This window comes from Engraulis encrasicolus, chromosome 23 (assembly GCF_034702125.1).
Source record: "Engraulis encrasicolus isolate BLACKSEA-1 chromosome 23, IST_EnEncr_1.0, whole genome shotgun sequence".
Taxonomy (NCBI): domain Eukaryota; kingdom Metazoa; phylum Chordata; class Actinopteri; order Clupeiformes; family Engraulidae; genus Engraulis; species Engraulis encrasicolus.
In genome coordinates, this window is record NC_085879.1 from 16,321,716 (window position 1) to 16,345,412 (window position 23,697).

A 23,697-nucleotide genomic window follows, 5' to 3' on the forward strand; every position below is an offset into this window, starting at 1 on the left:
ATACATACACGCACACACACATATACATACACGCACACACACACACACACAATCATAGGATTTTGATTATAGTTCTTTAACTAAGAGGAATGGACTTTTGACTTAAAGGGACACTGCAGGAAATGGTCAAAAAAGGTACTGCAACTATGCTGCTAATTGAAACTGGGTTGCCTAAAGCCAAATTTGATCTTTTCATTAACGTTTACTAAGTAATAAAGTAATACTTCTTAGTATTGCCCAAGTACAGTCATTTTTTGCAGCTAAAAATGGCTATTTCTGGAAATTAAAAATGGCAGACCATGGAGAAGATCCCCCTTTTCATGTATGAAAAGTGCAATTACCCAAGTCATAATGAATACTTAGAATTGTATGGTGGTGGTAAGTCTTCATGAAAAAGGTAACATCAGTGAATGGGTAGCATGAATTCTAAAAATAAACAACTAAAAATCTTGTACAGTGTCCCTTTAAGGTCGAAAACGCCATAGTCATTTGCTCATTCTGTGCTCATTTAAAAAAAAATTTTTGCATTTTATTTTACATATAGAATGCTTCCTCACTTTGAAATGCACCAGAAACTGTTTTCGATATCCTGGTACGGTACAAACACTCCTGTGTGCCTTTGAATCACAACTTATAACAGTCAGCTATTGCTGTGGGGCAGGAACGGCTCAATGAATAGAGCGCGGGCCTTTTAGATCAGAGGGTTGCAGGTTCAAATCCTTCCCAGCACCTCCATCCATGGCGGATGTGCCCTCGAGCAAGGCACCTAACCCTACATCGCTCCCCATGACCTGTAACCAATCCCCTATACCTAAATAACTGCAATTTGCTTTGGATAAAAAGCGTTAGCTAAGTGTAATGTAATGTAATGCTATTGGGTCAAAGACGAGACGTGCATTTTTTTTGTTCCGCACTCATTTAACTATCAAAAAAGTAAATTAAAGAATTTTGAATGTTATGCTGATAAACAGCATAGTCTGGCTTCTCATTCCAGTAACATTTAAAGAAAAATAATTGTCAATGTATGTGAGAAATAATCTCATAAAGTGCAAAAATGTCATTCAGTGTAATGGTCCGAACTTAAAAATCATGAATACATCCTTGAATAATTGTGCGGAATGACGAACAAAATTATTTTTTCACTCTCTGGGCATAATTCTAGAAGTGTTCTTGTTATTGTATTAAAAGCACGTTTCATTACCATTTTGTTTTGATATTCAAATCATCTGGGGACTTTTGTCCGGATTTTCAATTCCTTAGATATCATTCAGTGTAATAAGATCAACATGGTGCTTTTAAATCAAAATAAAAAGTGATAGTCACACAACAATTTGTGACATCATCAAAAGGACCCCTAGGGACCCCTTAAGTGATGATGAAAAGGGAGAGTCTTGTTCTTCAATAGTCGAAACTTCTGTATTTTTATCTTGTGGTAGCAGCGTCCACAAAAACAGATGTCATTCAGTGAAATGTCAAAAATACTTTTATACTCAGATATTCATCCAAACAAGCATATTTTCTAAATAGACATAGTAAACATTGTGGGTCAAAGTCATTGTTTCATGTAGGTGACTAACTGTGTGCTTGTAAAAAGGTAAAAATAAGGTGAAAAGTATTTGGTCGTCCTTCAGTGTAAGAGATGTCATTCAGTGACATGCAGTGTAAGGGCCATTTCATTCAGTGTAATCAGTTCATAGTTGTATATTAAGAATCAAAACGGCAATATAAGTTGCAATATTACTATAAGATACAATAATATGATGATACTACTTGAAATTATGACTTTTATTGTTATTTCCATTAAAACCTTGTTATTACCATATAGCAACCATATTACTGGGTAGATTCTGGGATTTTGGAAGCTGTACATGAATTATCAGAACACCCTAATCGAGATCCGCGAAATATGCAGGTTAACAGACAACATTTTCTTTTTTATTGTTTTAGGCCTAAGTTGTAGCCTACCTCTAAGCTTGTGATCTTTGAAGTTCTTCAAAACACGTTTTAATGCCCCAATATTAAGTAAAATACCAATTATTTGACAACATCTATTTCTGTTGTCACTCATTCATGACGTTGAGTACTGTAGTATGATGGTAACAATATGATAGCAATGAAAAGTAGCTGTTTATATAGGCTTTTTTTGCCAAGGCATCATTCAGTGTAATAGTTGTGGTCATTCAGTGAAATGCACATTTTTATGTGAAAATAAAGTCAAATTCTTACGAAACTTTTTTTGTTTAGCACAACACATGCGGGGGCATACAAAAAATGAATAATTGTGTATTTTAAACAGATTTTCTCTTCCGTAGAAAAACTTCTTAAAGCCAAATGGGTGAAATGCACTCGGTGAAAGACTACAAACACTGCAAAAACTATTTGCAAATGCCTTTTACTAGAATTTTTTTGGTTTGATGAAGACCTTAAATATAGCCCTTTACTATGTTATGTAGCTTATTTCAGTTTTTTAACGTCATCTATATGTTTTTTGCATCATCAACTGTTTAACACCGTATTACACTGAATGACATTTTATAGGTAAAAATGGGGTAAAAATGCATGTTCCTTACTATTTTCTGAACAGAAAATAATAAACTTAATCACTCTACACTCCAATGTACCCAAAAAAGTTGAAGAACGGTGTCAGGGAACAGTTTTATTTTTTGGAGTCCTGAAAACCCTGCTTCGTCTTTGACCCTATTGCTATTCTCTCTTAGCCTGGGAACTCCCATTCTGCCTTTAGTTCTACAACAGGGGTGGGGAACCTTTCTCATTCAAAGGGTCACTTCAAATTCATCCGAGGGCCGTAAAAGTCCTCCGAGGGCCGTACTATGAACACAAACCAGGATTTTCCCCTTCACTTTAGGCCTATATTGAAGGCAGCCACATTTAAACAAACACCTTCTTTAAGTTCCCTGAATATAACTTAATTGTATTGCAAATGTATTTTCTAAGATTCCTTTACAAAATGTGTCATATTTCATATGAAGCTGAATAACATTAATATTATATCGGGGGCCGGATAAAAGGTTCCCCACCCCTGTTCTACACAATCATTTCGATCTGAAATCTCACTTGTGATTACGTCCGGTGTTAACCAGGCAAATTCTCTATTGGTCCAGTGGCAAGAAGACCACAAGACCCAGGAGGCGGGGCACAGAGAGTGTCAACATCGCCTGTTCAGCTACATTATTCTAGTCGCTTCAATCGCTCTTGCTGCACAGAAGCGATTCTCTAACGCTTGAATCACGTCGCAGCCGGTGTATTCGGACCGTTAGAACTAACGTGGGTGGGAGTTCCTTAGGGAGTGTCTGCAAATATTGCGTGCTAAATAACATCTAGGTGACGTTAAAACTTACCCCTAGGCAAAAGATTGAAAGGCATTCAACAAACTAACAAAGGATCAGTGTGTGAATGTAATGCACAAAGAATCAGTGGGTAAATGTGGTACAAGGATTCATAGGGGTGAAATTGCCAACAGACAGACAGAGAAGCAAATGGTCCTTTCCCATAAACTGGTCTTACCATACCCTCATACAAGTTTTGTGTAGAGTGAGCTGCCAAATTGAGCACCAATTAACCACTCAGAGAGAGAGAGAGAGAGAGAGAGAGAGAGAGAGAGAGAGAGAGAGAGAGAGAGAGAGAGAGACTTACATTTCCAAAATGTCAGACCGAGCTACAATCACCACCAAATTTTGCAAGGGTTGGGATTAGAGGGATATGGATGTTGTGAAGTGTGGGATTAGTTGCACAATAGTGTCTACCGAAGGACTTTGCGAAACCTCTCAATTAGAAAGAGCATAATCACAAACAAAGGTGCAAACATTCCTAGCATTGACAAGGACCGAAACCATTCTTCTATGTAAATTTAGGGGGGGGCAACATATCTGACAGTAAATTAACTGGACCCTATAACATGATACTGGTGCATGACCACATGATTCCTTACTGCAGTGACGCCCAATCAATGATTGTGTCACAGTGCTTTGACACCAAAATAGTCGAAGGGCTACTGACCCCAAGGGCTCTTCAATTCTAGTCTATGCAAAACAATGTAATCAAATTAATTAATTTTATTAAATTAAATTAAATTAAGAAATAAGCAAGTACACTTCTTTATGGAGTTAGCATCAACTTTGGTCTTTTCTGATATTAGTCATGCAAAGAGTTTTGATGTGAGCACATTCATTGTAATAAGCAACTACACCTCTTTGTGCAGTTCGCTTCAAGCTGGAACGCAAGTCTATGTATAACCGGACCTGGATAAATAGCAATAAGAATCTTCCCTTGCAATACTAGTCATGCATGCCAAATACACACGCAATGGAAGGGGACTGATGCGTGCACACACACACGTACACACGTACACACGTACACACGTACACACACAAACAGAGCTTATTAAAGCCCTACCCTTGTCGTACACCACTCAGGTCTAGTAGGCCCATTACCTTGTTGACATACCATAATAACAGTCTCTGGTTCAACATGAATGGCAATATTTGCACAAACTAATCAGGATGCTCATTGAAAGATGATCTGCCTACTTACTACAATGACCCATAAACATCCATGCAGGTTACCTGAAACTACTTAACAATAACATATATTTTTTTAAACCCTTAATAGTTTTTTTCAACAACAAGAATTACCAATTCACATGATTGAAAGTTACAGGAGTCACATTGCATTTGGTCTTTATAATCTAATAATGCACACTAATACACCTTGACTAATCTACCGCTAAATCTAATAAATCTGCCTTTTTTCACCAACAACATCAACAGAGTTAAAATTGCATGCAAGCGAGCGCTGTAAAAAACAAACCAGCCAGTAACTGACAAGCCAGCTGACATGTGCAAACTACTCTACAGTACTTTTCTTCTCCAAACAAACCCTGCCAATATGGACATGGCTGGGAGCAGTAGGAGTCTGTTCCACTGCATTTGGGTCATTGACCTGGGTTACATGGGGACATTTAATTCCGAATTAATGCCATTATTTCAGGGGAAGACTTAGGCTACTTTCTCTCACTGCGCCATAGTTCGCTAAAGAGGAAAACAATGCGCGCTGTGTGATGTGTTGTAGTTGTGAAACTTTCATGCAGATGTTTGTGAGTTTGCAAAATTGCCCTTCCACGTCGTCCTGCTTGCAGTCTCACAAACAAACCAATCAGAGTCCGCCAAAGAAGCCGACTCCCGACGGGCTTCTCAACCCAACTGAACATGATGAGAGTCTCCCGATGCACACCAATGGGTTCCCCCGACCCCCGGCCAACCTCGACAAACGAACCGAGACACATCAAGCTGATTTGAAACCAACTGTCCTCGATGCAAACTGTCACGTTGGTGTGGAGCCGCTCTACTTTCCCTTTTTAACCCAATACACAAATATAGTCACTGTTTTAGCCCTACAGTAAATCTTAAAGAAGAAAAATCCGCAGTCGCAAGCTACGTCTCATTATTTATTTATAAATTACCACCATCTCCACAAGCAAACGCGTTTCCGCTCTTAAGCCATCATCAGTGTGACATGGTGGCAATTTATAAATAAATAATGAGACGTAGCTTGTGAGTGCTGATTTTTCTTCTTTAAGTTGCTACCTTTTATCGCACACCCAAAGTCATTCATTTTTTCCAAGAAGTTGAGCGTGCCCTCTGACAAATTTGATGACCCCTAAATCTGCCTTTGTTCACCAACAACAGACCCATGTCACCTGCAGACATTGCAAAAAGTAAGCTGCTTTGAGAAAGACGATCCAACATAGTAGCACATACACAAGACTAAAAAGAATAAATAAATCAATACACTCATACAGAGAGGACCCCTCTCACCCCCTCCATCACTCCTTCCAACAAAAGATGAACAATGACCAACTTCAACATGTATGTATTGTCTTGTCTTGTTATGTCCTGTTTTGTCAAGTCTTGTCAAAAGTCTGTGAGAATGACTGGAGCCACGCCAAAGACATTTTTCTGTTTCATGTGTTACAGACAATAAAGCTTTATCTTATCTTATCTTACCACTTTAGAAAAACAACAACCTCACCTGCAGAAGTTCTGAACGACTGAAACGTTCTCGCACTAAAAAGGCAAGTGTAATAGGCGGTGTGCGGCAGTGTATTTTTCTACTACTTTGAACCATAAGCTTGGTTACATCCAACGCACCTGTTCGAACTGAGGTGTGCAAAAGTGCTCTATCTGACAAAGTTCTTACCTCTGACAGCAAAGGCGAAGAGTTCTTGAGATAAACATCATGGCCGGTGGGAGTGGAGGTGCTTCAGCCCGGTTCCTACTCAGACCATTGCAGACGTTCACCAGAGGCAGGCAGGGAGCTCCACCTGATGAAAAGAGAACGCACATCCAATCATCTGTTCGACCTTAAAACTTGTCACAGAGTCAAAGTACTGACACGCACGTCGCAGTCTTAAAAAAAAAAAAAACGTCTAGAAACAGCCCAAAAAAGGAAATAGGTGAAAGCCAGACATATTTGGTGAACAACCACATCCGCATCTTTGAAAAGCGTACAAGAAACAGGGCAGTGTTTCGATCCCTTTGAATCTTTCACGCAGCATTGAGAGACACATTGCTACATATATCTGGTAAGAGAGACTGGGGACAGTATAGCAACACAGGGGATGGGTTGGAACATGTAGGCTTTCTCCCAACCAGAGACAAGCCAGACAAAGTGATGAAACACTGCACACAAAGTGAGGAGACACTGTACACCTTGCTGACAAAAAGCACGCCACACGTGCTGCAACATTTGATACGTTTTTTTTTTAAAAGTCAGAAGTGTTGCTTCGTTACTTCAAACAAATGAGATATACATCAGTGATAGTTTAAACATTGTTATCATAGCCTTGTGTGAGCTTGAATGGCAGTTATATGAGGTTTTATCTTGGCTTAGGAAAATACACAGTTGTAACAATTGTTTGAACGGCACATGGTTGCTTGTAACTAACCCAACCAACTCAATCACACGTTCACTGGATTTGCACCAACCCAACCAACACTGCAATTGTCCCTGGTACCAGGGTCGGTTGTGAAACTTGTGTTTTTACATTCAAGTACAATTTGTGATGAATGTGTTTCTGTAGCCATCATTAAATGGGATTTGGAAATTAGCAGAGTGTTGCAAAGTCTGCCCTAACAGTGTTTCAGGGCTTTTTCTGAACGGGGAAATAGGGGCGCTCCACCCTCATACCTCCACTGGTGCACCCACATATATTTTTTTTTTTAAATATATAAATTACTTTTTTGAGCACCCCTAGTAAATTCCTTTCCCTTCACCACCCGCTACCTGCCATGATGCTCCCTCATGCCAAAAATTCCTAGAAAAAGCCCTGAGTGTTAGTAGTATTTTATTTTATGTTTCTTTTGAATGAACACCTTCCTTTTCAAATAGCCATTAGCTTTGAACAGATCTTATTATAATCATGGAAATCATTTTGCAGTTGTTTTATCTTTTGTGATGATTTCTAAAGAGCACCCATGTGTCTGCTATACCTTGCTTGCACAGATATTTTGCAAAGACACACCACAGCATTGCATAGAAATAACCATTTCAAAGCTGAAGACTTCATTTTATGCATGCTAATATACTACCTAATTAGTTAATTAGGCTACTAACTAGTAATTGCTAACTAACAATTGTAGGCGCTAACAGATAGTAAGAAAAGGGAAAGTGTGTTTTGTTGGCTGCTTACATGGCAAAAACAAACAAATAAACAGACAAATAAAAACTCGTGCATACTTTCCAAAATCCCTTTTTGACCCACCTTCCAGATACTCCTCAGCATGGAGTTTTATTTTACATCACACAGAGACATGCATGTAAAAACTGTATGAAATAGGCTATTAGGCCTATTCTTCTTTAGAATCGTGGTTCCTTTCATTCAAATGAGCTACCACTTAACTACAAGCGCCCATGTTATCTTATAGCTCTAGTAGAGCAATGGTAGGGTATTGATTGAAGTGTGTTTTGTTGGCTGCTTACATGGCAAAAACAAACAAATAAACAGACAAACAAAAACTTGAGCATACTTTCCAAAATCCCTTTTTTAAGTAACTATAAAAAGGGGTTTGCAATGCATTTGACAGGTTGGAAATCTGCCTTTCCGCATCGTTTTTAGGACATGGTCGAGAACATTTTGGCAAATAGGACATTGGAACACATGCGTCCTTTTCACAAAACTACTCTATCTGTGGAATAGCACACCCTGATGAGGTCCTACGTAGTTCCATAACGTCAGTTCATAACTGATAGGGGAGCTTTTTCTCCCCGGGAGAAACACCCCTGTAGAGAACGTTAACGTTAAACAAACCTTATGCAAACAAGCTGTGTTAAATGTCCATTATTTAGGGAATTAATAATGTTGACAATACAATCAAAATGCATCTCGTTTCAAACCGCTTGGTTGCCATCGTTAACATCGCTCGGTCGACTTCGGTTGCCAAAATTCAACGATGATTGACAACCGTAGCATAACTGATTCCCAAAACCATACTAAATGAGAAGGTAGCATACGTACCGTTAAATCCACAAATGCGACCATAATCACTAATAAGGAATTCTACTGTCTCGACGTTGGTTCAGTACACCCATCATCACACTTCTTTCATACGGCTGCATCGTCTGCAAGTCTCATCCATCCAAAACCGAGACGCAGTAAACATCTGTTTTCCACTTCCGGATTAAAAGCTCTTCTTCTAAATAAGAGTCCCATTGTAGTGCAAGTGACAGCGACACACATTGAATTTAGATGAAGGACTGCCACCAGACAGGAGCACAATTGTCAAAGGCATCAACTGACTTGCCCTAGGCTAGCTTCCCTGCTTTTCTGGAAATGCCAGTTGACAACTTGGTGGAAAACATGCACTGAACATTTTTTCTGCTTTGGTGGTGAAAATGAGCCTACAGGGCCTTTGGGTAACACCCAGATCTCCATTCCAGTCAGTGAAAAGTAGCCTGTACACAAAGGCAATTTGCCTACTAATCCATACTAAAACCCTTAGACCTACGGCATGTTCTGCTTTTAAAACAGCACCTACGGCATGTGCAGGTTTTTTTTTTTTTTTACCATTCAAAACATCTTGTGTCAGGCCTGAATATTTCTCTTAGATATGGGGAGAAATGCAGTGTATATATACTGGGAAACATGTTTTCAAACCCGCACGGCACTTATTTTATGCATGTCCAAAATAACCTGTTGTATAATGCCCTAATAGGCCTACTGTACTCTTGTAGTACCCTGTAAAATGCACATTTTATACTGCAGTACAACACAAGTCATCATGAAATGTGTGTTGGTGTAGGCTACTCTAGGGGTTAAATAGGGCCAGGGCTGCCCAGTCTGATCCCCAATACATAAACTCATGATGCTGCATTATGACAAATTAGGGAACCTTTCCCCACACCTCAGCCATCAAAAAAGGGAATTTGCCCCAACCCCAAACCAGAACCAAAAGTAAAAGAAGAAGTAGGCCTAAATTTGCGGCGTTAACACTAGATAGCCTATTACATAAATGTTACACCAGTTATTACACTGTACCTAAAGAGTGTGTTGTTACTGAAAAACACTGAAACCCTAAAAGAACCCACCACAAACTTGATCCAACCAGAGCAGAATCAGATGACCGCAAGACAGGCACACGGGGCTGCTGGCTTCTTGTTGAAATTCACTGTGTTGGAAGGAAACTGTGTACTCCTACTTTTACCTTTAACATCTCTGCCCCAGACCTAGCCCTCTACATAGAAAATCCCAATTTAACCCCTGAGTTTAGGCCCACTGATGTTAAAGTAAAACAGTCAAGGGCTATGATTAAGTAATTAGGCTTACAGAGTTACACGAGGCCACAAGCTCAATTCCCAAGGAATCGTTGTGTATTTTATGACCCAAATGCTAATTAATGATTAGGCCTATCAGCTGGGCTAATTGTCCCAAATAACCCAAAACATTAATGAGACATAATAATGGGCTAATTGTTCACAATGGATATCCGCTATCTGAGTTGTGTATATATTTATATTTATGAACTAATTAATTAATTAGTTCCAAGTACATATATACACGTATATTATTAGGCCTATTATCATTAACTAGTTAACGGCCATACAATCCATCCACTCAAACAGCCATAGGCTACAATCTTTGTGCAGATAAGTAGGCTACAGAATCAGTGGACAGAAGAGAAGCCACGGGGAAGGTGTCCATTGCCAAAATGTAATTAAAAATGTATTTGTCATTGCAAGGAGAGAGTTTACTAAGATATTAGAATAACACTGATGGCATAGGGCCTTCAAATCTCATGTAGTCTATAAGATGCATAGCATGGCGGCAGCACCAGGGCTATACAGCCCAAATGGCAGCAAAATCCCTCTTCTCCCCAGCTGGGCAAACAGTTTTATACCCCAAAGTATGACATAATTTCATCACATTGCATCCCCAAATAGTCAGTAAAAGCTAAGCTACAAACTTGTCAGATCAGGCTCTTACTGGCTCTGAGCCAAACATAGAAATGTTTTCATCGCCGAGGCCTAGTGTCTGTGGCTCAGCTGAAGAAGCACACCGAAACTCAGATACCTCACCAACACGAATAGCTATGTCAGCTAAATTCAGCCTGCAGATACAGACTTTGTCACTACAACTATAATAGTGTGAGAAATAACACCTTGGTTGACTTGATAGAGCAGCTGAAGTGACCACTCCTCACAGAAGGCCCTTATTGCTGGCAGAAAGACACACTAAACAGTATAAAAACACTGATTAATCTATTTGACCTACTTAAGATATTATGTTAATTTAAGATTAATAATTGCAAGAATATTTTAAGAAAATATTCTACAGTGTTACCCTCCGTCCTCCAGAGGCTTTGTTGCCCTGGGAATGGCACTGCTCTCAAGCACTGTTGCCATAGTTGCATATTGTTGTTATGTCACATTTGCCCTCTGTAGGGGCCACATGGTAAATAAGGGATATAACGGCTGACGAGGTGGAAGCTGTAGAAGACTGGCGTCCGCACAGACAGTCAGCCCGGCATGGTTAATACCAGCAAATTTGTTTAAAAAAATTTTTTTTTTTAAATTCAAGACTGCCCATATTTTGCCCAGGGAAGACCGACTTCCACTTTTTTTCCACATAGTTTTGTTTATTTGTGTGTGGTTGGTTGGGTATAACTTATGATGATAATGTTACTTGTTTGGTAACATAATAGTGCCGTTTTGTCCTGCTCATAAGTGTTTGGCCCTGTGTCTGTCTACTGAGAGACAGTGAGAAATGTAATGTCCTTTTGTATAGTACATTTGAAGTGGACTGGCTCTTGCCCAACCTGCATAGTTCCACACAGCTGCATGAGCTCCACTACTAGTGTGTTGTAGCTATGCCGTGTGTGTTGTAGCTCCACCAGGGGGCTCCAGAGCTACACACCACACAGAGGTCTGGTGAAAACCAGGCTACATTTGAAGAAGTTGTCCATGAAGCTGACTTTGATTTTCTCAAGGAGAAAGACATTTCACTCATTGAGCACCGTGTATTGTACATGTCTATGACAAACTAAAGGAAGTGAAAAACATTTGATTAAAAAAAGAGTCTTTTCAGACTACATACTATAATGCAGAATGATGGACTCAGCGGACAAGGTATTCTGTTGAATAATTTATTTTCTCGTAAGCCAAGGCAATATTGAGTGTGTCATCCTTTGCTTTAAAAACATAACAATGCAGCTGGTCATTAAAGAACAAGACAAAAATAAACCATGTACTCTAATTATCAAAATGCAAATAATCTTAAATAGAAATTCAAGATGAAATCAGTCATTTATAACCGTATACAGCATCTCCTAAAGATTGTAAGCGAAAACATTTTTAAGAAACAATGTGTATGTATATGTAACCCCTGAATCATGTGTATTAGGCTATTCCTTACTAATTCTCTCCTCACGAGTGCTGCCTTCATCCAGTATGCATAACGCCTCTCAATATCTAACAGATTGTTATGGCAATCATACAGGTTTTCTACAAGGTTATGAGCTTTGGCCAGGAACATTAAAAAAATAATGTACACAGTGCTCTTCAAAGGACTTTTTCATGCCTGCTTGCCAGATGTGTGAGTCCAGTCAGCAGCACCTATAGGTAATGCACAGGAGAGATCGTAGCATCTAATGGTCATGAAAGAACATATGGTTCCTAATGGGCTTGGCTAATGAAGCGAAAGGTTGTCAAGGCAGGAGAGGAATGCTCTACAGTGGTCTTGCCCTAGTGCGCTATAGGCCTCCATATGCATGTGGTGGGACATAACATAGATGCTTCGAGAAGAGAGGATTGTGCAGGGTCATAGCAGTTTGGGGTGTTAGGGTGATTTTAATAGTCCAGCATTCACAGAAACGTCTATAAGGACACCGTTACTCATAGACACATAATATACGTACATTACAGGTCATTTAGTAGACACTTTTATCCAAAAGTGACTGACAAAGAGGACATTATAATACAATTATCAGATCATTTGACATCATACAATATTATGTATGCCTATGTTACCCATCACTATCAACAGGGGAAGGGGTGGAAGGAGTGTCAATTGGGCGTCCTTCTAGAAAGTTTAAAAATGTTTTCTACAGACAATAGCTGGCGGAGATTGTGCAAGCAGGAATGGAAAGGTGCGAGAACTTTCAACGCCTTCAAATATTACGGCTGACGACAAAAAAATAAGGCAGAGGTTGAGAGCAAACAGAAAGGCAGGGGGCTTGTTTGATAACCGAGTGTGTAGAAAGTGGCTGGATTAAACCAATACATTCTAGACTTGAAAACGGCTACATTTTTGGACAATCCCGTCCCAATACCAACATCGCAAATAAACATGTATTGAGTGGTGTGGCAACATTTGGTGTATAAATGTTACTGCTTTTATTTGTAAAGATTCTCATTCCTGCAAGTCCTCTTCGATAGAAACATGTTTAGTTGTGCACCCACACACTAACGTGTGACTGTCATGTGAAAGGGTTGGCCTACACATCCAGTCTGCAGACATAAATACAGCCTGATTCTCACATGAGAACCAGAACTGATAAAGTCTGGCAGCGGACGACACAAAACTTACTTACGTTTTCCAGTCCAGGATGTATTTTATCTTGAACGCAGCCACTTTCTAGCCAGAGGATTTCATACAAGCCCAAGAAGACACTATGCTGACATAATTGGACAACTACACCATATGGCTTCATGTACTTCACTCACAGGTCAAGCACCAGTCCCAAGTCCCAATGCTTTACCTACTGTCGTCCGGTAATCACCACATCCTATAAGGCTCAGTCAGAGCACATGGAGAAATCGAAAGGTTTAAATCCATGTTTTTCAACATGATTTGCCTGAGATGAAAAAATAGATCTCTTTAAACGACAGAGACACTACATATTGTCTTAAAACGCTACTTTAAATAATAACTTCATTCATATAATACGCACAACATTATTTTTCCTCAGGAATTTCGGTTAACAGACAACATCAGCAAAACAAAAAACAATCCTAGGCAAATGTGTATTTTTTGGACAGAATGCAGGTAGGTAGGTTGATTGTTACTACAACCCACAAGGCGTCAGACACCCGAGGAACGAGAAGCTACCACAGGAGCACAGGAGTAGTGGGCTTGGGGGGTCAAGTGGATAAGGGAATTATGGGTAAAGCCATAGACATGTATGCAAAAATGCCACACAGGGGGGTTGGTCCATCGCTGTGAGCGCGCAGTGCGTCCGCCATATTGAATAAGGACTAATGATTCCTCCAGAAATCAATGCAAGTGAATGAATATGACTCTTATAAGCCACTTTTCTATGTATCTGTGTTATATATACAGGGCTGCTGACAGCTTTGACCGGACATCACCACGTGAAAAGGCACCAATCTCATCATTGCATACAATGTAATGTGGGGTCCAAATTCTAGGCTTCCCCTCTCCCCTGGCCTGGAAAACTGACCCATTTGTCGCCCCCTGTTGGCAGATCTGTGTGTATACATGTCTATGTCTATGGTGTGGGGTGGAGTGGGGTGGGGTGCAGTGCAAGATAAGGTGTGGTACAGTCAAGGGGGGTATCTTGTTTCTGGAGGTCTATGTCAGCATATCCCATAGGCAACAGCAGCACAGAGCCGTCCAGCATGCAGTCAGACACGTGTCGTCTGAGTCATTGCGTCTTCTGTCGTCCACCACATACACTGCAAGAAAACAACCACAATGTTGTTAAAGTCAATGTTTGTAAAACGAAACCAAGCCTAAATTATACACTTTCATGCCTTTGAAATTAGGAATTTGACACTTCATTTTAGGAAAAACTACTTTCTTTAGATTCACTTGGCACCGATTTTGTTATTGCTGAGGATTTCAAGATGTGTCACTTTTGCATGGATGCTTTCAGAGAGATAACATTCATAAAAGATGTGAAGGTGTTCCTGCAGATTGCAGAAACCTTTCTAGAAGGCCCAGGACATTGAAGTACATTGTTCTTCCAGTGGAACAGCAATCCAATCGTAGGCTACCATAGTGCTACACTGCGACTTTTCACAGAATCTTTGGAAATACAGTACCACTTGGCCATTACCATTCTGGTTAACAGAGGCATTATAAGACTTATATTTGTGTCTTAACACAATAAACAACAACCACAGTGTAATAGGTAAATAATAGAACCCATCCATTGAATTACGTCATGTTGGGCAGTCATGGGTGAGCGGTTAGGGCGTCAGACTTGCATCCCAGAGGTTGCCGGTTCGACTCCCAACCCACCAGGTTGGTGGGGGGAGTAATCAACCAGTGCTCTCCCCCATCCATCCTCCTCCATGACTGAGGTACCCTGAGCATGATACCGTCCCACCGCACTGCTCCCCATGGGGCGCCACTGAGGGCTGCCCCCTTGCACGGGTGAGGCATAAATGCAATTTCGTTGTGTGCAGTGTGCAGTGTTCACTTGTGTGCTGTGGAGTGCTGTGTCACAATGACAATGGGAGTTGGAGTTTCCCAATGGGCTTTCACTTTCGCTTTCATGTTACATTGCATTTAGCAACACTTTCATCTAACTAAAGCAACATACAACATGTGGGGAGCCATACAGAGCATGCTGTAGCCCAGGGGTGTCAAACATACGGCCCGCGGGCCGCATCCGGCCCGCCAGAGGGTTCCATCCGGCCCGGATGTAGAAAAAAAAAAAAAAAAATTATTACTATTTTTTTTTTTACTTTTTTTTTTTTAAACTTTTTTTTTTTTTTTTTTTAATGAAATAACCGAAATGCGCAATTACGCCCCTCGGGGCAAAATCGAGACCTGCATGACATTAACCCAATGGTCCCTCTGTTACACTGTATATATGTAGTAAAGTGCACATCACACTTCTATTATAACCTAACAGGCATTTGATAAAGCTCATATATTATAGACCTCATATATAGAGATAAAATGTTAATACTTCTTATTCGTATTGTATTGGTATTGGTTGTAATTAAATAATAAATATAATTGGATTTGTATTGGTTCCTATTAAGGTCAAACTGGAAACGGGATGTTAGAATGCGTGAAAATGCAGGAAATTACATATAAGAAATACAACATTTTCTGTGGGAAAACCCCCAGACCCCCTGCCAAAATGAACTGTACCATATTTAATTAATTGACGGTTGGCAATGAATGAATGAAGTCAAGGAAATTTTGCATAGGATTATCAGTATTGCATTGCTTTCTACATATTCAACACACTTAAAACGTGATAGTACTGAACACTAATCCTCTGCTTTATGTTTTTGTTTTTTTTTGCGATGATGTTACTAATGCGGCCCGCTTGAGGTCCACATGGATTGTATGCGGCCCCCGGACCAAAATGAGTTTGACACCCCTGCTGTAGCCTCATTGTGCAGATGGACCCAACACCTACACCATAACAACAATGCTATGACATTACAGAGAGAGAGCCTTAAGTAACAGATTAAGATTTGCTCATTACAATTGAGGTGGCAATTAGGTTAAAACAGAGGCTCTGCGCAAAGGGGTTTAAGAGACTATGCAACATCTTGCACAAACCTTTTTTTGTGCTAGTTAATCTGTGCTATTTATTTGTTAATGCCAGTTCATGAAATAACAAATTCAGTTCACAAAAGAGTGCGAGCAAAGCAACACAGTTACAAGACCCGTGCGGCTGGATTCATTCCGCTGGGGCTGCTTCACATTTTTACAGTGTGTGACTAATAGCCTAAAAACAGAACTAATTGATTTAACAGAATGACGTTGATTACAAAAACGGCAGCCATAACTTTCCTCGGGTCCTTTAAAAAGGAAAGAATAAAAGATGATGGAAAAAAAGTATTGTGCTGAGGTTTTTCCTGGATTTGTCCAAATGGTTTACTGTCATGGTCGCCCTCTGGCATTGTTGGAATAAGCTCCAAGCTGCTACAAGAGAAGGGTCATACCTCTGATTCTCAACCTTTTCTTGGATTAACTCTCCCAGGACCTCATCATAAGCCTCCCAGTGTCCCCTTGACCTCATCATTAGCTTGCCAATGTCCCCCTTAGTATTAAAAAAGAAAATAGACTACTGCCCCCCAATGGCAACTACGCACTGCCCCCTCTCAGCTGTCTCCAATGACCCCACGGGTTTCCTAACATCCCATTGAGAAACGCTACTCTGGTGAAGACTCATAACAAAACTATCTCTGCATAACAAAACTATCTGTACTTCTCCGTAGCTAGTCATGCCTGGTGACTCTACAGGTTCCCCACAATTTGTATATCTCGGCACTTTGTTCTGCTTTTTCACTATCTGTGTACCACTGTACTCTGTATTTCCACACACTCTGTATTTAGCTAAGTATGTCCTCTTTCCCTCTGTTACCTAATAAATGGAATTGAATTGAATTGAATTGTAAGTCACTTTGAATTGTATTGTAGCCTAATATAATATAGGTGCAAAACATGAAAATAACTGCTCAGCCGTGGCCTAACGGTAGGGCACTGGGACACTACGCTTGTGACCCATGTTTGATTCTGGCCCGGGTCAGTTGCCAAAACCTTTCTCCACTCTCTCCTCCCACTCATTTCCTGTCAGTCTCTCACTGTCCTGTCCTTCAGTAGCCCCTTAATGCACGCCGTACCTCCTGTGGCACGCTGTAACAGACATGGAAAGTTAACTACTATAGTGCTACACTACTATGACAGTGCACAGGGGCTTTAGTAATACATTACAACTTGGTCATTTAGTAATACATTACAACTTGCCATTCTGGTAACAGCTCATTTATAATGCCGTGTCTTAAGGGGTTAAGGGGTTAAGGCAAAAAGCCATAAAAAAGCAATAAAACATGAAAATATAAACAATGCACTGACCTATACAAAGATTATGTTCCCTTTAAAACATGCTTGTGTCAAGTTGGAGGCCTGTCAATGACTTAACTTAGAGTCAACATCCAAAATAGAATGAATGCTTGGAATGAAAAGGGCTGGTTAAAATTTAATCGGAAACCACCGGTTGACTTAAGCCAAAAGATAAGAATGGTCTCAATGGAAACGTACATTGTACCAGGAACGCTGCACATCCTATGCCAAGCTGTCGGCTAAATATCCAAGAACAGACTTCTTGAGGGAGACCAGACAAGGTCAAAACATCACGCTGTCTGGTTGCCAAGCAGAAAGGGAAGTATGCAAACCCTTTTACTTGGCCATGGAATGTACATCTGGGAACACTACGAAACTCAGTTACCTGTAGCCCTATTCATTAAGTTGCACTTCTTGCAGTCTATTACTGCAGGTACTGGAGTATTGGCTAGAGTCTCTGGAGCAATGTGTGGTTAGGTAGGCCGGTGCCTTGTTCAAGGGCACTTCAGCCATGGATTAGAGAGCAGGAGACCACACATCACTCCTTCTAGTAGAGGACCCTTCCTGCTGGTATCTTGAACCCACTGACCCTAAAACCAACTCCATAACCCCTACCGTACAATGTTCCCTTACAAATAATAAAGCCAAGTACAATATTAGAAATTTAGGGTGTATAACACTTTCACCCAAAGCAAATAAAAAAGAGAACATAGACAGCCGTAAACTAAGAGAAGGGAAATAGAGTACACTGGAGTAGAAGAATATATGCTGCAAGCAGAGGCGGAGGTTTGCACTCTCTGAGTGCTTCTAGTTACCAATTATTACAGCACACAGTTGTCTGTGCTATGATTAATGACATCCTTGTTTGAACAATAAATTGAATTGGACAGGTAAAAGCAAGTCATTTGGAATATGTGGTACTGGATTGTAACTAATGAATCCATTTTGCCCATCACTGGCAATGATTAATGATGACATTGTTTGAACAATAAATTGCGGCTATGTATTCACCTGTGTTTTTGGGACCTTCCCCATACATCGGCCCGCCCGGCGGTGCGTTTTGCCACCCCCCAGGGTAGGGCTGCTGTGGATAGCCCTGGAACCCCGGCTGGTTGGGGTCCGGGTAGGGCCCGGGGCCCGGGTAGTTGGGGTACGCCGGGTTGGGAGGCGGGTAGCCACCAGGCGGCATGGGGTACCCTTGGGGAGGAGGGAAGCCCTGGGCCGGGTAGCCCTGGGGAGGGTAGCCCCCGGGCGCCATCGGGCCTGGCCCGGAGTATGGGGGCGGCTGCTCTGTCATCGGAAATCACTGACGCTGCTTCGCCCTGGGAAGATAAAAAGGATTTTGTTTTAGTTATCAAGACAGGGTGACAAAATAAATGCTGTCCATAGCCAAAAAGTAGCTGCACCTTTGGTTTGGTGCCGGTAGTCCAACTCTGATTCTTAATATTTACTGAAAGGTCAGCTACATCATAACAACTTTGCAATGACATTAAGAGTTTTTAATTTTAAGTAGCATATTAAGACTTTGTCATAAACAGTTAATAACAACACAAGTAAAATATAAATAGGTGCTCTGCATTTTATAACTGCAGTATATAATGGAATGTGTAAGATTGTGTAGTAGAATGTACGATGGATAGCTATCAGTCATGCATTTAAGCATCACTCAATGCAGGAGGAAAAAGAGTGACGAAAAGAACTAGTCATCCACAGTAAATATTACCCCACACATCTGCTATATGTGGTGCAGCTACATAAAGGCTGCAATAGGCTGACAGGAGATAAGACTCATGAGATAGAGTCCATCATACACAGCAAGATAATGATCCCCTTACTCATGGCTATGACTGATTAGGCTACATGACATCAGGCTCTTACAAGATTTCAGTGATACATATTTGTGTGTGTGTGTGTGTGTGTCAAAATCTAACTTCCTGGCCCTGCCGTGGCTCAAACAGTAGGGCACTGCACAGTCAATGAGTGCGTATTAATATGCAACCTTGCCTCCTCCACTTGCCTCCTCCATTTGCTTCTCGTCATGATGACATCACTGACAACAGCATTATATTTCAATATCTTGCAAAAGCTCAATTGTAGAGTCTTTTTCTCATTTGCAAATGGGATGGTGAATGAAAAACAGTCCCTCAAAAGTTGTTGTGGCTAGGCTGACAGCTGGGAAACTTTATCGTTTTCTCCACGGAGGAGGGGCCAGGAGGCGGGACGAGGAGACAAGCGCAAGTGGAGGAGGCAAGGTCGCATATTAAGACGCACTCAATGGTTTCCGACCCGAGGTCATTTCCCGATCCTCCTCACCCATCTCCCTCCCACTCATTTCCTGTCCAACTCCTCCCTGCACTATCGTCACACTTCTGACACTAGACTTTATCAATGAGTGCTTGACAGTGCATCTGAATGATTTGTTTGTGAGTGAAAATTGTGTTTATGTATGTTTGCTGTTACACAAACCTAGGTCTCTCATAGAAGACCTTAACAACAACAAAGTATTAATGGACAATGTAATGTATTAATGATGCCTACCAATCACCACTTCATCAAACGTCCACAGTTTAAGAAGACAATAAAAGCAAACCATTTTACTGACTCCCTGACAAATGGGTCAAAACTGGGGTTTCTTTATTGTAGTTCAACCCAGCCGATCTACACTCATTGGCCACTTTATTAGGTACACCTCTCTGCTGGTTTGGACCCCTTTTGCCTTCCGAATTGCCTTAACCAAAGATTCTCTATTCTAATAAAGTGGATTTAAAACGTCTCTGCCTTAACTGCCTGCAACAATACTTGAGTAGGCTGTGACATGCCAACCATGATCAATTGGTACTAAGAGGCCTAAATTGTGGCAAGAAAATCGCTTTTACGCTTTTACGCTACGCTTTTATATCACCACCGGTCTGAACCGTTGATCTAAGGTAGGGTGGATCCATGTTTTCATGTTGTTGACAGCAAATTCTGACCATTCCACCTAAGTGTTGCAACAGAAGTCAAGACTCAGCAGACCAGTCAACATTTTTCCAATCTTCTAGGAAAGTGTTGCCTCATTTTCCTGTTCTTAGCTGATAGGGAGTGGCGCCCAATGTGGTCTGATTCTGCAGCCCATCTGACTCAAGATTTGATGTCCTGTGTGTTCAGAGATTTTCTTATGCATACCTCGGTTGTACCGAGTGGTTATCAGCTCGAACCAGTTTGGCCATTCTCCTCTGACCTCTGGTAACAAGCCATTTTTCCCACAGAACTGCTGTTCACTGTACATTCTTTCTTTTTCAAACCACTCTCTGTAAACCCTAGAGATGGCTGTGAATAATAAAGTGGCAGGTATATAGAGTATATACGTCACAGTCACTTATCCTATACTGTTTGACTTCACATTACATTAGGCCTACATTATTTTTAGTTGACTCATTTATCCTAATCAATTAACAGTTATGACAAGTCATTTGCTACAGTCCCTGGAGCAATGTGTGGTTTATATGTGCCTCACTCAAGAGCCATAGACAAAGGCACACATTTCCCTACTCAAACCTGATTCTACTCTGATGTAAATACCACCTAACCATTTGGCTACACCTGGGCAGGGCCGCTGACAGCTTTGACCAGTCCCAGGGCAAAGCCATCCAAATGGGCCCCCCTCTCAATATATTCATTGCAATGAAGAACTATTTCTGGACCCCATCTCTCCCTGGGCCTGGGACAATTTTCAATTCCCTGGGCCTTGGATCATTTTCATGAATATTTACGTACTTAGTAATAAATTATGACTAAAGTAGAGTATGTTTTGCATCCAAAGATGTCCATTTCTGGTAATTAAAAATGGCGGACATGGAGAAGATCCATCAATTCATGTATGAAAGGTAAACATTGGCAAGTCACAATGAATACTTATAAATTAATGGTAGTGTTAAATACATGAAAAAGCTAACAGTTGTGAATGAGCAGCATGAGTTCTGGAAAAGAACTATAGAAAAATCTACGTAGATAGTGGATGTGTGCTTTTGTGGTTTTAAAAATGACTAATTTGATCCAGAATATTTACTCGAAGGCATCAGCTAATATTCTGTGTAAAACACTACCGGTAATGTGAAAAGCATGCATTAACACTTGAAAGACAGCCACTATTTGGACTCTGGTCTTCATGCCTGATGTGTTTTTACAGCTTAACTGTTCGGCAGAACCTTTCAGACGGGGCGAGATAAGATAAGAAGCTTTTCACCGTGACCTCTTAGTCCATGTGTGTACAACGCCTAGATCAAACAATGGAAATGAACAGTCATGACCAGCCAGCTGAATGTACTTAAACACACTCAATGGACACACACAGAGGGAAGCCGACAGGGGAGGACAAACAGGTAAGATGTCATGGGCCAAGGGAGAACGGCGATTGGGTGCTCATTGCATTTCATGTATTGGGTGAGGGGGGCCTTTCAAGTTACTTTGTCCTGGGTCCGGCCAAAGGTGTCACTGTCCCAACACACACACACGCACGCACACACGCACACACACAGCAGCAGCGGTGGAGGAAAGCCACTTCACATGCCCCAGTCACAGCACTCACACAATCGTATTTCACCAGGACAGTGTTGTGTGTCTCCTCTCCTGTTGCCTGGGACACGATTAACCAGATTAGAATGGCTACAAAACAAGACTATCTTTCTTTTTAACTGTTTGTGGTGGCGGTGACACTATGATTCACCTTTATACTACTGAACCACAACAGTCAGGATGAAGGGAAGGGTTTGAGCATAATGTATATGACAGCACCCTATTGTCAGACTAAACAACCGGCACTGCATTAAGAGGTATCAATTATTTACTCTGTTAAATGAATTCCCAGAAGACAAACACTTCCCCGCATTATGTGGGCGGAACAGCTGCTCACTGAAAGAGCAATGTCAATTAAAAAAAAACTGTGTCCAGGCCAACACATTGTAGGCCAACACATATTTTGTGGAAGCACAAACATTGTCTTGTTTTTCTTGGTTTCCTATCGCATGATATGCAGGTGCAGGTACAGGTGCACTTTACCTGCAGTATTAAATTATAGACCTACTTACACAAGAAATAGGCCAGAAATGAATCAAGAAAGTGTCTACTGTAAATATGACCAAGTATCCAACTCTGAGAAGCCAATAGCAAAGAGGGAACGGATCCGTTCTCCCAGGCCCAGGGAGAGAGGGGGGCCAGAATTTACATTGTAAATGTATTGAGAGGGAGTGCCTTTTACATGACTTTGTCCTGGCTAAGGCCAAACTTGTCAGCGGCTATGATACAACCTACAATACAACCTACAATCAGCGCTACACCTTTGCAACAATAGGCTAATTCAATAGGCACGGCCTATCAGTAAGATGGAAAAAAATGTCCTACGGAATAGTGGACTCATGCCTCCTGTACATAGTGAATCAGACTGTTGCAAGACTTTGTGACATAGAATGTCCTTTAAGGAATTGATTAGGTATATGACACTGCTCCTTTATCACTTCAATAGAAAGATGAGAACATGTAATAGAAACGGGAAGTTGAGGCCCTGCCGTGGCCAACTGGTAGGGCACTCCCCTGCCATGCAGCTGACCCGGGTTCAATTCCCGGCCCAGGTCCTTTNCCGACCCTTCCNCATCTCACAAAACACAAGATAAATCTGAAAAAAAAAGAAACTGGAAGTTGTGCTGCTAACATTGCTGGTTGTGCTGGGTAGTATATACTGTAGCTGTGAAGCGTACCTCAAGGGTAGGTGGGTTTTGACATGAGGTAGAAAAGTATCTATCTGGTATCAAAACTAGGTCCTCATCTTACACATTATTTTCCCCTGAATGCAATGTAGTAAAAGGGGACTGGGCTGAGGATGTTGACCATGCCAGCTGAAACATACATCATACAAACTGGACCTCCGTGTCCCAAAACCACACAAAGACACCTGCCCCTCCCTATTCATGTTTTATTTGTGTTAAGGACATTGATGGAGCTGCTTATATATGAAATACAAATAAACCCGGCTTAGCCTTGCCTTACAACTCACACCAAATATCCTTCATCCTTTCCATCCATCAGCATTAATGATGTTGTTACCATATAACACAATATTGTATATCACAGACATGATATCATATATACAAGTTAGTTTACAGTAGAAGGCTACACTGAATACTTTTACAGCACACCTGTCCCTGTCAGGGCTGGGCTGGCCATTTGGCATGGCGGGCATTTCACGGTGGGCCCAACCTCGTGGGTAGTTGTTCTTTTTACATAGGGCCCCACGAGGGCACGGGCCCCACCAGTGAGTCAGTCCTGCGCCCCCAATTACGAGGGGCCCCTTTAAGCCAAAAGTGCCCGGGTCCTAT

General features: G+C 41.1%; 2 protein-coding genes across 2 annotated transcripts in view; both read right to left on the bottom strand.

The window, feature by feature from the left end:
- st3gal5 (ST3 beta-galactoside alpha-2,3-sialyltransferase 5) overlaps window positions 1–8,769 on the bottom strand; it is a 38,441-nt gene extending 29,672 nt beyond the window's left edge. The window contains exons 1-2 of the mRNA XM_063189453.1: window positions 8,534–8,769; window positions 6,217–6,340 (exon numbers count right to left, since the gene is read on the bottom strand). Of these exons, the coding sequence (XP_063045523.1) occupies window positions 6,217–6,257 (41 nt within the window). The 5' untranslated portion in view covers window positions 6,258–6,340; window positions 8,534–8,769. The remainder of the gene's footprint in view (window positions 1–6,216; window positions 6,341–8,533) is intronic.
- Window positions 8,770–11,643: 2,874 nt separating this feature from the next.
- LOC134440364 (cysteine-rich and transmembrane domain-containing protein 1-like) lies at window positions 11,644–18,662 on the bottom strand. Its single transcript, XM_063190417.1, has 2 exons — window positions 18,359–18,662; window positions 11,644–14,208 (listed from the first exon to the last, which is right to left on the bottom strand). Exons 1-2 carry the CDS (start codon window positions 18,642–18,644, stop codon window positions 14,105–14,107), a joined length of 390 nt encoding a protein of 129 aa, XP_063046487.1. The 5' UTR covers window positions 18,645–18,662; the 3' UTR covers window positions 11,644–14,104.
- Between the last annotated feature and the right edge of the window lie 5,035 nt (window positions 18,663–23,697).

Excerpts from the sequence above, each read along its gene's own strand:
- LOC134440364 (XM_063190417.1), bottom strand. The coding sequence starts at position 18,644 with ATGACAGAGCAGCCGCCCCCATACTCCGGGCCAGGCCCGATGGCGCCC. Across the intron at positions 14,209-18,358 it reads GGAAGGTCCCAAAAACACAG|TGTATGTGGTGGACGACAGA; the intron begins GTGAATACATAG and ends GTTTTCTTGCAG.